At 47.9% G+C, this 14,620-nt stretch overlaps 1 protein-coding gene across 5 annotated transcripts in view; it reads right to left on the bottom strand.

Annotated features, from left to right (window-relative positions):
- The window catches only part of LCP2 (lymphocyte cytosolic protein 2), a 622,000-nt gene extending 619,376 nt beyond the window's left edge, over window positions 1-2,624 (bottom strand). For 3 of the 5 annotated variants that reach the window (XM_086951711.1, XM_086951714.1, XM_086951710.1), the window contains exon 1: window positions 2,323-2,618. In XM_086951711.1, coding sequence (XP_086807837.1) covers window positions 2,323-2,400 — 78 coding nt within the window. In that variant the 5' untranslated portion in view covers window positions 2,401-2,618. Of the gene's footprint in view, window positions 1-2,322 lie in introns of all 5 variants that reach the window. The other 2 variants (XM_086951712.1, XM_086951709.1) reach the window with 2 other exon arrangements.
- Between the last annotated feature and the right edge of the window lie 11,996 nt (window positions 2,625-14,620).

The following is a 14,620-nucleotide window of genomic DNA, read 5'->3' as shown; positions in this document are numbered from 1 at the left end:
TTTCTGGAGATTGATGTCACTGGTTCCTTTTACACATTCCCACAACAACTATGCTCTATTATCATTGTCTTCTAGTTCTGGCAGACCTAAATCTATTTTAAGGGTAAACATGATGTCATACAATTTCATGATGTCATACAATGATATGCTCGATTTAAAGAATAGTGCTCCAGACTATAAAATCCTTTGGTTAAAATGTTTCTGAAACATACCACCGAACCAAATGGTAATATGTGGAAGCTCTTGACCACACTGATGCCTAACCTTATGTCACTAAATAAAGGCAGAGCAAGGCCTCCCAAGCCCTGTCCATTCAGAGAACCCAGCAAAACAATGATAACTTGATATTTCAAATTCGTCATATATCAAAAACTTTATCACATGCATCTACTAATGTAGGAAATACCTACAGCAACAATTAAATTCATAGTTCGAGCAACTAACATCCACGCCTGCAAGCATTGTCTTGGGACAGTGGATTATGTTACAGGTTGTACAGTCAATTGACTGGGTGGCCAAGTCAAGACAATACAGGTTTTCATTAAAACCTTGAGCATGCCTGAAATTATATGAAGAACAGTTCGTCATACCACGGGTAGTATTACAGAAAGTTACCCAGGTGCACAACGAGCATGCCCACTCTTTTACATGGATGCCCTTTTAGAATTACAGCTGGATGGTCCCAAACAAAGGCACACATGCCAATAGACCATATTCACAGGGGCGGCTCTAGGCTCATGGCAGCCCTGGGCAGGGAGCTTAGGTAGGGGGACCCGGAAAAGGGGGTCCGGGCGGGGCGGAGCACAGAGGCCAGTGAAGAGGGGGATGGAGGGGGGGGGTCAGGGTGTTTGGAAGTGGAACAGAGCCGGAGGCTGCTAAATCCCTGCCAAGGGCCGCCACGCAAATATGTATCCATCCTCAGAGGATTATTATATTAAGGCTATATATTGGCGTGGTGGCCCCTGGGGTTTGGTGGCCCTGTGCAGGTGCACAGCTTGCACATGCCTATGGCCGCCCCTGATATTCAGGCAAGAGACTCATAATTTTTGTAGTCGGAAATGGCTTTATTATGGCTGTCTCCGGCCTGAAATTGCCTCTGTGAATGGGGAAATACATTCTCCTAATTGTTATTTTTTTAAATCTCCCACTTTCTTCTTCTAAAATGTTGCCATGTATACAAATGTTAGCTTCACCACAGGATATCTACTGTTCATTTCTGGACTGGCAATACCTGGCATCCAGCGGGTGGCCGCATTTGTTATCGTGGGGAAGGTTTTGTAGAAGTGCAGCAGTTTTAAAAGCATTGCAGAGTTCCTTGTACATCCAACACTTTATAGGCAACAATAAAAGTTCCAAGATAACTCTGGTGATGAATGCTCTTGCTGAAGAAAGATTGAGGTTTTGTCTGAAGGCAGTTTTGACTCATCTCAGGTAGCAGAGGGATAATATGTCTGCTGCAAAGAGCATGCACTATGTAGACTACAGAACAGTATTTGATGTGCATAGCTCAGTGGGTTACTGCTTTAGTCACAGATCTCCTTTTGTTACCCTGGTGTACACAAGTTACAATCATAATCTTGCACAGTGAGCTATGAACTACCATCAAAGAGCTGCGTGCAAACTACATGGTACGGGTTAGAAAGTTATATTTTTTTCCAAGTATTTGATTATTCTAATTTTGCTTAAAAGCCTTTATTAGGCATAGAAATACATTGTTATTAGTAAAGTCAACCCTAACCACTGTGTTACATTCTGAAACCTTAATTTGTGCTTCCCCTGACCAAGCGCTCATAAAACATGCCTACCACGATGGATAATGTGAATCCTAAACCTTATATTCCCCTTTGTCAACATTTTCTTTACACTGATTCACACACGTATGATTGATTGTCTCTGTATGTGAGTGTAATGTAAAGTGCACCAACACTCTATTCAGGTAAGAGAGGTGCTAAAAACAAAGGCAATACATGCGAGAGAGGGAGTATGAAGAGATGAGAGGCACTGTTTAGAGGGCTAGTGAATCATTGAATAACCCCAATAAAGTTTGCGGTATTCTGGTGCACTGTAAAGTCAATATTTACTACACTTTAAAAAATGAATACAATTAAATAAATAATGAAAATGTGTTGCAGAATGCACCGTTTTGCCATTTCCCCCCAAATCCCCCAAAGCCCCATTGTAGTGGTCAGGTCAGCTCGCTATGCACCCTGGGCGGTCTGGTCTGACATAATTTGCAAGGCTGCTTTGGTTCCCAGTCCAGCCCAGCCCAGTGATCAACAAACTGCATCAGAAATAACAGTAAAAAGACACCGTGGTTCCTACCTTTCTAAAATAATCTGACAGGGTCTCCGGAGTCCAGGCGCTCACTTCGGATCGACTTGGCACGTTTCGCAAATCCATTTCTGCTTTTTTTACCACTAAACCGATATATTCATATCACAGGGTGGCCAGAATGCCACTGCTCTCGAACCCCAACACGACTGCAGCAAATGGACGACTACCTGGAGCGAGAAGGACGGGCTTTGTCACAACCTGTTCCTCCGAATTGATAAATGTTTGGGCTACACCGCCTAAGAAAGGACTCAACTGCTTCCTCTTTCTGATGAATGTTCGCTTCTGAGAATGCGTGTCACTCAGCGAGTCCCTTCACCACTTCCTGCAGCAGTCTAAATAAGTAAACAAGGAAGTCTGTTTGAATGCTCAAATGCTCTGCATCGAAAGCTGCAGCCTTTATGAGCCTTTTATTAAAACGCAGCTGTGTGCAGTGAAGGGTTCCGATTAGCACATTACACTTATTTTCCAGCGATGGAGAACAACACTACGGAACCAAAAGGCCTGGGTAACTATTTCTGATTAAAAAAAGTCGAGGTAGCATAACAAAACTTTACACTCTACTGGGTAGTAGCTACTTTCTGTGCAGCAGGTGCATAGCGCCGGGGTCAATAGGTACCCACTGAGCCCTGACAATGCTGTATTTTACCTCCCCACTAACAGACGAAGGGGCCCCTTTTTGTTGCCTGCAGTAGGCCCAAGACATCTTTTCTCCACTAATGCACTTTGCTAAGAAGCCACAGCGCAATTCTGGATCCCTCTATGTTTTCACCTACACATATACTGTTGAAATATGTACTTATGAAATGGAAACTAAGCTCGGGAGCTACAGGCCACTGTATAAAGAGCTTCACTTAAATTTAATGAAGGAAGTCAAAATCCATGGCTGAATTTTGGGAAGTAATTTATGTTTTTACAAATTTAAATACATAGGCCCCCATTAGGATTGCGGGCAGATAGCCCCCGCCAGGCTAGCAGATCGCCCCCGCCTGGCCGGCAGTAGCCATCGCCGGCCTGGCTGCGGCGATCCGCCCGCCATCCTAGCCGGAATGACCCCCCTCCATATTAGTACGGCTGGGGGGTCCCCGGAGGACGGAAAGACCGTCTGCCGCTTTTCCGCCCCGGTCGCCTTGTGACCGAGCGGAAAAGGGTTCATATGGTGGCGGTGTCTATCAGACACCGCCAGCCATATTACAATGGACTTTTTCAGATTCCTTTCCGTGGCGGCAATGCGTCATGGAAAGGCATGCCGAGTCAGCTTTGGGGGCCCGATGCAGGCCCTCATGGACTCGGGGGGGGGGGAGTGGGGAGTGCACACGGGGGGTACCTATGGTACCCCCAGCAGTTCCATGCACAGTATGCCTTCCTGTCATTGTGGTGGGAGGTGCTGAGTGCACCGCCCGCCACAATGGTAGGAATGCTTGATGCGCCCACCACTGTGGCGGGCGCATCCTAATGCTAGCCACGGGACCCCCCCCCCCCTTATGGCGGGCGGTCCCTTTCACCGGTAGGATGACGGACGGACAAAGTCCGCCCATCATCCTATTGGACCCCATAATGTCTAAAATGCTGACAGTGAATGCCTTCCTTAAAACAAGTATTTATAAATCAATAATTTAGGGCCCGATGTAGGTGTCCATTTACTGACCGGTAAATGGTCATTCCTGATGTAGGTGACATATTTTACCAATTCGGTAAATTTACTGAATCGGTAAAATAATACTGATTCGGTAAATTGGAGATGTAGGTGGGACTCTTCTGAGTCCCACAGGCCTTACCGATTCGGTATTTTATCACCCAATCCAATTGGGTGGTAAAATACCGAATCCAGGTGTGCATGCACATGTGTGCATGCACACCAGTGCCATGTGACTGACAGACATGACCTTAGGGCATGTCTGTGTGCCACATGGCACACGTGCCTGAATTCAGGGTGCTATAGGGTGTCAAAGTGACACCCCCTGCACCCTTGCAAAAATCGGTATTTACAGAATCGGTAAATACCGATTCGGTAATGACCATTGATTCCTATGCGCTTCAATGCCCATAGGAATCAATGGGCTTTACCGATTCGGTATTTACAGAATCGGTAAATACCGAATCTTAACGATTCGGTATTTACCGAATCTGAAATACCTACATCCCCCCCCCTCCATTTTACCACTTCTTAAATACCGAATCGGTATGATTCGGTATTTAAGAAGTGGTAAAATGATCTTACCTACATCAGGCCCTAATTGAGGTAGCTGTTAACCGGTTGGAGAGAGGGACTACCATAAACTTCATAGTGAAGAAGTTGGCCTGATTACAACTACTGATGAAGCTGAAAATTGTAGAGTAACCCCCAAACATTTTGCCTTCATTCACTGATGTTTTCTGAACTCTTTTTTGTTGGCATTAGAACTCTGTGCATTTTACCCCTGCTAGCTAGTGCTACAGTGCTTTTGCTCTCTCTTTCAAACATGGTAAAAGTGGACTACAGTTAATCAGTGCATTTAATTTACTTGGAAATCCCTAGAAAATAGTACTACATTTATCCAGAGAGCATAAATTAAATGATACTAGTGGGCAAAAACAATCATTATGCCACACACTGAAGTGGCCTTTTAAAACATGCCCAGGACTTCCAGTGCAGCCTGTAGTGCAGTTTTAAACTGTCATTTCAACTTGGCAAAACAAACATTTCTCCAGGCCTAAACCTTCATGTTTGATACATACAACACAAGTCAACCCTAAGGTACCCCCAAAAGGCTCATAAGGCAGGGTGCATGGTATCTGAAAAGTAGGACATGTATGTTTTACATGTCCTGACAGTGAAAAACACCTGAAGTAATTTTTTATTGCTGCAAGGCCTATCTTTTGATAGGAAATTGAGTTACTGGTTGTGTGGGGGGAGGAGGGGATCTTCTCAAGCAGCAACCACAATTCTTTTCAACATCAAGTCACAAGCAAACCTTAAATTGACCTGTGCTCAACACTCATGTAGCTTGGCACAGAGGAGTCAGGCGTAACTTAGTGGCATAGTGTAAAGTGTTAGTGCAACACTTCAAACAGTAACATACTAAAAACACACCACAAAAGGATCCCACACCAAATTAGAAAAATAGAGTATTTTTTAATAAATAATACAACACCAAATTCACAAAAATCCAATCATCAGGACTGGAAATATGAAGGTTTAAAGATTATATAAATAGTGCCAAAAAGCACAAAGCGTCAGCTGTGGTTATCTGGTCACGCTGGGCAGGACAAAGTCACAAGTTCAGGTCAACCATGAGGTAGTACAGGACAACTACAGGAATACACTTAGGTCCAAATAACACAGTGCCTTAAAACCTGCTGCGCGGTCTGTGCTGCGTTGCTTTGCAAGACTTTGTTTCATCCGGCATCGGTTCTGATGAAGCTGTGGGTGAGGCTGTGTGGTGCTTTGGGTTGATTCTGGTGAGCTGTGTGGGATTACTTGGCAGCACCTTGCATCACTTTGCATCGCTCAAATGAAGCTAAGAGCTGCGCGGTGATGTTTTGCAAGGCTTTGCATCGCTTCTGTTCTGATGAGGCTGGTAGCTGTGTGGTGAGGCTTTGCAGGGCTTCACTTCAGTTCCAACAACACTAGCAGCTCTGCAATGAGACTTTTTAGGGGTTCGCGTCACTTTGTGTCACTTTGCATCGGTTCTGATGGGGACTGTTAGATATGGGGGACTCTAGTTGGCAGAGGTAGGTACCAATATCCAAATAGGGACACAGCAAATACCTTGCTTCTAGTCAGTATCCCACACCATGCTCTGAAGCATCTGTCTGCACTACAAATTTACTGGAGAAATCAGGCACCTTGAACTCAGTCAAGGGGGCAACAATGGTGCCATATCGCTTGACAAATCTTCGGTAATACCCGGTGAGACCTAGGAAGGCTCTCACCCTGCCTGGGTCTTGGGTGTCTACCAAGCCAGAATGGTATCAATCTTCACCTGTAGGGGCGCCACCAGGCCGCTCCCTACCTGGTGTCCCAAGTACACCACAGATCCCTGCCCTTTCTGGCACTTACTGACCTTGATAGTGAGGCCTGCCGTTTGCAGAGCCTTCAACATTTCGCAGAGGTGTTGCAAGTGTTTCTCCCAAGTGGAGCTGAACACAGCAATATCATCCAGGTAAGCGGCGCTGAAGTCCTCCAGTCCGGACAGTACCTGGTTGACTAGTGTTTGGAACGTGGCAGGGGTGTTCTTCAACCCAAAGGGCATGACACAGAACTGGAAGTGCCCCTCTGGCCTCTCCTTGGCCCCCTCAGTTAAGGCAATCTGCCAGTACCCAGATGTTAGGTCAAACGTACTAAGGTACTGTGCAACGCCCAACCGATCCTCAAGCTCATCAGCCCTGGGGATGGGGTATGCGTCAGTTTTGGTGACCGCATTGAGCCCACGGTAGTCCACAGAAAACCGGAGTTCTGGAGTGGCACCGGGCATAGCAGCTTTTGGTACTAAGACCACTGTGCTAGCCATGGGCTGCTGGAGGGCTCAAAAACCCCTAGCGCCAACATCTTGGAAACCACTTCCTTGATGCTGGCCCTGACCTTGTCAGCTTCCCTGTAGAATTTCTGCTTCACAGGTAGACTATCTCCATTGTGCACATCATGGACTCCTGGGGTCAGGGAGAACAGGGAGGCAAACTGATCCAACACCTGGCACAGTCCCCCTGCTGTTCTGGGGTCATGCTGAGCGAGCGGACCACTCCATCCACTGACTCATCTTGCTCCTTGGCTGACAGGAGGTCAGGAGGACGGTCACTATACTCTTCCATCCCAGCATCTGTAGCAAGGAGCATTGTCACATCAGACCTCTCAAAGTGGGGTTCACATGTAGGACCCTCAAGGAGTTCCTGGGAGTCTGCAAGTTAACCAGGTAGGTTACATCGCTTTTGCGCTCCACCACCTCATATGGCCCAGTCCATTTGTCATGAAGCGCACCAGGCTCCACTGGCGCCATCAGCCACACCTTCTGCCCAGGTTAAAATTCGACCAGAGTGGCATTCTGGTCATACCATCTTTTCATTTCTTCCTGGCTAGCTTTCAGGTTCTCCTGAGTGAGTTTCCTGAAGCGTTGTGTCTGGTTGCAGAAGGCCAGCATGTAGCTGAACACTTCCTGGGGGGTCTTATCAGGGGATTTCTCCCAACCCTCCTTCACTAGGCTGAGAGGCCCTCTCACAGGGTGGCCATACAGGAGTTCAAAGGGACTGAACCCAAGGACTTCTGGGGCACTCGTTGTAGGCGAACAACAGGCATGGTAAAAAGATGTCCAACTTCCATCTCATGGGTTCCGCAAGGCCCATTATCATACCTTTCCAGAGTTTGGTTGAATGAATCTCTCAACCGACCCGTTTCCTTGACGATGGTAAGGAGTGGTGAACTTATAAGTTATCCCCCACTCCTCCCACAAATAATTCATGTATCTAGAGATGAAGTTGGTACCCCGGTCGGAGACCACCTCTCTGGGGAACCCCACACGGGAAAAGATCCCCTTCAATGCATGGCCCACAACTGGGGCAGTGATTGTCCGGAAATGGACAGTTTCTGGGTACTGGGTGGTGTGGTCCACCAAGACTAGGATGAACCTGTTACCTAAGGCTGTCTTGGGTTCCAGTGGCCCCACAATGTCAATGCCCACCCGCTCGAAAGCGGAGCTTACCACAGGAAAGGGTTGGTGGGGTGCTTTGCACTTCCCGCCACTTTTGCCACTTGCCTGACAAGTCTGGCAAGTCCTACAAAATGTACCAACGTGCTTCTTCATCTGGGGCCTGTAAAAGTGGGTGTCAAGCCTTTGGAAGATTTTGTCCTGCCCCAGATGTCCTGCGAGAGGCATGTCATGAGCCAGACCCATTAGGAAGGCCCTGAAGCGCTCGGGTATCACCAGCACATGGGCTGCACAGGGCTCAGTGACGTTAGGTTCCCTATAAAGTAACCCATCTTCCCAGTGAATGAGATGACCCTTGGATTCTCCACCTGCTGCCTCGTCTGCACCTGTTGCCGCATACCAATGGGAGAAGGGCATTCCATCTGCACCTTGCAGAACTCCTCCCTGGAGGGCCTTCCTTCTTGCAGCCAAAGGGTTAGCTCATGTAGGTCCCCCAGTACGGTCACCTGTTTCCCGGTAGGCTCCAAGGCATCCCCCTCTGGTTCTGCTCCTTCCTGGGCTTTGGGAACGGCTGGGGTGGGTTTCTCACGCCCCCTGCCCCTTCTCTTCCTGGCAGGCACCTGGGCCACTGTTTCAGGTTCCAGGTCTGCTGAATCACCCCTACTGGCCACCATAGACCGAGTGGTCACACAGACCCACTAAGGCAGACCCAACATCTCCAGATGAGCCTGGTGTTCCACCTCTTTACATGGGGAACTCTCAAGGTCATTGCCTATCAGACAGTCTACAGGCATGGATGGACTCACAACAACCTTCAAGAGACCTGATTCCCCCCTCCGCTCAAAGGGAAACTGCGCCTCTTTGCAGAGGCGCACTGAGTTGTCGGCTGACACTACTGGGAGAAGTGCATTGGGAATGACCTGCTCTTCAGACTCCCACTGACACCTTACAGATGTCACACTGGCTCCGGTGCCTCTCAGAGCCTCCGCCCTCCTCCTATTGATGGTCACCCACTGCCCCTATTTTTTAGTGTTCCTGGGCAGGTAGGTTTCCTGGACCATCTCTCGGTCTCTTAAAGAGACAAGGGTCATTACTGCTCGTCCCTCCCCTTCACTGGAATTTGAATCCTCCTCCAAAGCTACACTCACTAAACCCAGTGTTGGAGCACCAGTGGGTGCTAGGGATTTCTTGGGGCACTTAGGGGCAACATGACCCAACTGATTGCAGTAAAAACAAGTAGGCGGACCCCTGTTGTCCCGCTTGCCCTTAGGGGGCCAGGTTGTTTTAGGCTTGGGGGGCAGGGACTCCTTTCCCTGGGAACTGTTTTGGGGCCCTTGAGAGGACTCCTTTTGGTTACACTTATACCCCCAACTCTTCTGCTGGGGACCCTGCCCACCTTTGGCTATGGTACTCACAATCCCCCTGTGGACCCTGGTGCTGGTCCAGCAGTCCGCCTCCTTAGCAAGATCAATGGGGTCAGTCAGCTTGCTGTCTAAAAGATGCTGGGACAGCTCTGGAACACATAGACTACTCAAGTGCGCCCTACTAATTAAATTCAACAACCCCTTATATTCAGTTACTCTGCTGCCCTTTATCCAACCTTCCAGTGCAGGCGTGTACAGATTCACACACTCCATCCAAGTCTCAGACTCTTTCTTCTTGGAGTTCCTAAACTGTTGTCTATACTGTTCTGGAGTAGTATAAACCTGAGGCATAGGGCCTCCTTCATATTGGGATAGGTTCATGGCACCTGCCAACTCTAAGGGATCTAGAGCAACCTCAAAATGTTTCCACAGGCCCGCCCCCCAATGCTGTTCAGGCACCCAGTTAGATTTGGGGGTCTCTAGTTGGCACAGGTAGGACAAACAGGGACCCTTGCCTCTAGTCAGGGTGAGGGGGTGCACTCCTAAAATAACCCCTGCTCACCCCATTGGTAGCTTGGCATGAGCAGACAGCCTTATCTCAGAGGCAGTGTGTAAAGCATTTGTGACCACATACAGTAACCCAGTGATAACACAACGAATGGATACCACACAGTAGTGTATTAAAAATAAGTATTCTTTATATAGACTTAACACAAGACCACAAACAACAAAAATCCACAATACTATGCTTAAAAATGGTAGTTTTAGCATAGTTCTGTTCAGTTCTTTAAATGTGACACTTCAAGTCAATGTACCTTGCGATGCGTTGCGCTTCCACAACAAAAGTGTTGCAGCGATGGAAATGCAGTAAAGTTCTGGTTCAAAGAAATAAAAACGTGAAGATCTTCCAGATGCGGCATGCTTCTCCGATGATGCAAAAAGTCTCGGTTTGATGCGTCAACTGTAGCAGCGACACCCTTGTTCAGTGATGCGACGGCAACAGCCACGGCTCCTGCACTCTTTTACGATGTTGCGAGAGGCTTCCACACAATGCGATAACTACAGCGGCGAAATCCAAGATGCAACAGCAGCATCTCCGAAGTAGGCATGCTTCTCCGTGGATGCGAGGCACTTTTTTTGATGCGGTGCAATATGACAGCTACAGTGGCGACATCCACGATGCGACGACGGCGACACGCTTCCTCTTCGTTCTGAGACGCTTCTCTCGATGCGGTGCAATACGACAACTACAGCGGCGACACCCTCCTTCAGAGTTGCAACGGCAGCAGCAGCGTTGGCGACTCACTTCTTCCTCTTGAATCGAGCTTCCAGCTCATTGAGACACACAGTCCCTCAGAAGGCCCCAAAACAGCTTCAGGCACTTCCAAAGAACTCTGGGGAGCTAGGCGTTGAAGTCTGTCGTCCCTGGGACTTCAGCAGGAGGAAAGCTCTGTTCCAAGCCCTTGGAGATCCTTATAAGGTGAAAATAAAGTACACATATTTCCTTTCTCCTTCCTTTGGTAGTCAGGCAACTACTGCAGGCCAATCCCCCAAGAAGCACTTCAGCTTAGGGATAGTCTCTCCTCAGTTTCTTCAGGTTCCTCTCCTCAGTAACGGTTTCTTCTTGCATGTCCAAAAGTGATCTAATTTCTTGGGATCAGGGTCCCAATATTTATACCCCAAAATCCTTTGTCTTTTGAGGGCAGAAGGGCCTTTGCCCAGCCCAAACCAGTTCTGGAGCACTCTGTGACAAGACTCCTTCTTTCCTTTCACAGTGCAGGGCAGAAACATCAGACGCCCCACAGGAGGTGGAGCGAGCATTGCGGAAGGAAAGCACAGCCCTGGAGCACTTTGTTGACATGATTTCTTCTCTTCTTTCACAGTGCAGGGCAGAGACATCAGCTGCACCACAGGAGGCGGAGCCAGCATTGTGGAAGGCAGGCAGAGCCCTATTCATGTCCCATGTGCAACTCCTCCCACCCATCTAGATGCAGATCTCTCTATTCACCACTGTGCTGACTCATTCTGCCTCCTGGAATCCCCCAGCCCTGTCACTCAAAAACACCAGAATACACAAACTAGCAAAGGCAGGCTTTAGATAGTTAAACAAGAAAATACCTACTTTCTAAAAGTGGTATTTTCAAACACAGAACGTTAAATCAAATTCACTAAAAATGTATTTTATCATTCTGAGTTCAGGCATACTAAACTCGAATTTCTACCATGTTCCCTGAGTCAGTTAGGATTATAAAATGTAATAATCTAACTGCCCATTCTGGCCTATGGAGAACAGGAAGCCTTGCAATAGTGAAAAACGAAAATGGCTGTAATTCAATATTCGGACATGCCACACATATCAGGGCTTGTCCTACCTTATACTTACAATGCACCCTGCCCTTGGACCTACCATAGGGGTGTCTGATAAGAAGAAAAGGGAACGTTTAGGGACTGGCAAATGGGTGCACTTGCCCAGTCAGCATGACAGTACCAGACTGTACACAGGCTCTGCAATGGCAGACCTTAGACACATTTTACAAGACTGCTTCTGAGCATGGCACAACCAGTGCTGCAGGCCCACCAGCAGCATATGGATTTACACGCCCTGGGCACACTCAGTGACTATACAAGGGTCTGAGAAGTAAACCAAACAAGCCAATCATGGAATCACTAATCCATATATTAATTTACAATAGGGAGCACTTGCACTGTGGCACTGGACAGCAGTGGCACAGTGCCCAAAGCATCTAACACCAGCAAAAACACATGAGGCAACAGCAAAAATGGAAGGAAGACCCATGCCAATGGTGCCAGGTCTAACACACCCCATTCTTTCTCAAAGCAATCTCATAAGAGGTGAGCCAGGCATAGATATCCTCACCCCTATTATAATTCTGTACCAAGTTCTTGGGATATACCTTACTCCCTGCACTGGCTGTGCACTGCCACCATTTGAGCTGGACTCCACCTGCTTGGCCTTGATATCCAGCTCCCTCAACTCATGAGCCAAAAGAAATTTCTTTTCTTCCAGGGCACGAGCATTCTTGCTCTCTTCTGCCATCCTTTCCCTTTCTTTCTCTACTTCCAACTGCTTCACCTTGATTCTCATGACTTTCAATTTGTGATCTCTCACTCTTTGATTCTCCTCTAACTCTTCTGGGGGAGGTGAAGCCCCTACGAGAATGGTTGCTGCCAGGCCTTGAGCCTGGTCTGCTCACAAGCAGATCTTGGGGCTGAAAATCCTTACCTCCAATTGCATTATGTCCCTCTTGGGCCTCCCACCAGGCCTTCAAGACTCTCTGCAGCTTATCCTTCCTAGAGCTGCTTTTCATGGGGCAACCAAAATATATGCAGAATTGTTTAAGCTGATCAACTTTGTATGAATACAGATCCTCAATGCAAAATTCTAATTCTGCCTCCTCACTGGCTGCCTTCCCATTCTGAGACATGATGCTTTTCAAGAGTTACTCAAAAATAAAAACACAGTATGTGGTTGCGTAGTGGTCTGCACTAGACTAGTGATGTACACCAATTACTGTGGGTCAAGTACAAATCCTCACCACTGACCACCAATGTTAGATCTGGGGGTCTCTAGTTGGCAGAGGTAGGTACCAATGTCCAAATAGGGACAGTTGCTTCTAGTCATGGTAAGGGGGATACACTCTTTGGATAACCCCTACTCACCCTCTTGTTAGCTTGGCACGAGTAGTCAGACTTATCAAATGCAATGTGTAAAGTATTTGTACCAACACTCACGGTAACACAGTGAAAACACCACAAATGGACTCCACACCAGTTTAGAAAAATAAAGAATCTTTATCTAAACTTCACAAGACCAAAGCGACAAAAATCCAACATGTACTGTTCAAAAATGTGTCTTTAAAAAGAGTTCAAAGGTTTGCACCAAAATAATCCACAGTTGGGTCACTTTTAGCCCAAAGTACCTGTAGATGCGTCAAAGGTTCCAAGCGGCAGCTGCAGCGTCAGAAAACAAGCGATGCCTCACTCCTGATACCCTGGGAAGGGGATGCGACAACCCCACTGCACGCAGCAGGCGGGTTGCATCGAATTCAATCTGTATGGAGAGTGATGCGATACCTTGTATGGATTCTGGTTTGCAGGTTCTCCGGTAGGAAGCGTCTCGCACAGGCACGATGCAATGATCTTCAGGACGGCGATGACCTTCGGTGCGGCGGCAATGCGTGGCACAGCGCTGATCTTCTTCTGTCACGGCCCCTCGATGCTTTGACTCGGCGATGATGTTCTTAGCGACAGGATGCGGTCCGCGAGCAAGCGGTGCCACAGTTCTCACAGCGACAACAGGCTCTGCGACGACATTTGCACCGACAGGAATCTTCCTGCACCAGGCCGACGCACTCCGAAAGCGAACGATGCATCAGTTCTTGCAGCAGCAACAGGCGCTGCGACGATCTCCACGAACAACGGAAATCCTCTCGCACTGTTGTTAATGCGCTCCGCAAGCGAGCGATGCATGCAAAATTGTAGATCTTCTTCTTTTCTTCTTTTCCAGCTCCCCAAACAGCAGGCAACAACCTTAAGAGGCCTCACAAATGGATCAAGCTCTCTAGGCAGGTCAGAACTCACACAGCAGAGTTCAGGGGGGAAGCTGGGCTTAAAGTCCTTTTGTTCATGGGACTTTGTGAGAGGAGGACAGCTCTCTTCAGGTTCTCAGATATCTCTTCAAGCAGGGGACACAGCAATAGCAAAGTCCTTCCCCTCAGAAGAATAGCAACTGCAGATCAGCCTACACACACACAGCAGGGCAGTCCTTCCTCTTCAGTCTTCCAGCTTTTCTCATTGGCAGAGGTTCCTTCTTGATTCCAGGATGATCTAAAGTCTTGGGGTTTGGGTATCCCTTTTATACTAATATTCTCTTCGTTCTCTGAAGGCAGAGAGGCCTTTGCCCAGTCCAAACCAGTTCTGGTCAGTTCTGGAGTACTCTGTTTACATGACTCCTTCTTTTCTTTGAGAGAGAGGGGCAGGGTGGTCAGTCGCACAGCAGGAGGTGGAGCCAGCATTGTGGCAGGCAGCACAGTCCTATTCAGGCCCAGGTGCTATCCCTCCCACCACTCAAGATGCAGATAAAGCTATTCAGCCTAGTGTTGACTCACCCAGCCTCCTGGAGCCACCCCGGTCACTCACAAACCAGACAATCAATTCACAAACAGGCAAAGGCACACAGAAAGGTCAGACAAGAACACAGCCACTTTCTAAAAGTGCTGTTTTCAAACACAGGATTTAAAAACCATCCTTCCGAAAAGATGGGTTATTAAATTCTGAGTTCAG

Source organism: Lissotriton vulgaris, unplaced genomic scaffold (genome assembly GCF_964263255.1).
Source record: "Lissotriton vulgaris unplaced genomic scaffold, aLisVul1.2 SCAFFOLD_1103, whole genome shotgun sequence".
NCBI lineage: Eukaryota > Metazoa > Chordata > Amphibia > Caudata > Salamandridae > Lissotriton > Lissotriton vulgaris.
This window is presented reverse-complemented; position numbering and strand designations above follow the sequence as displayed.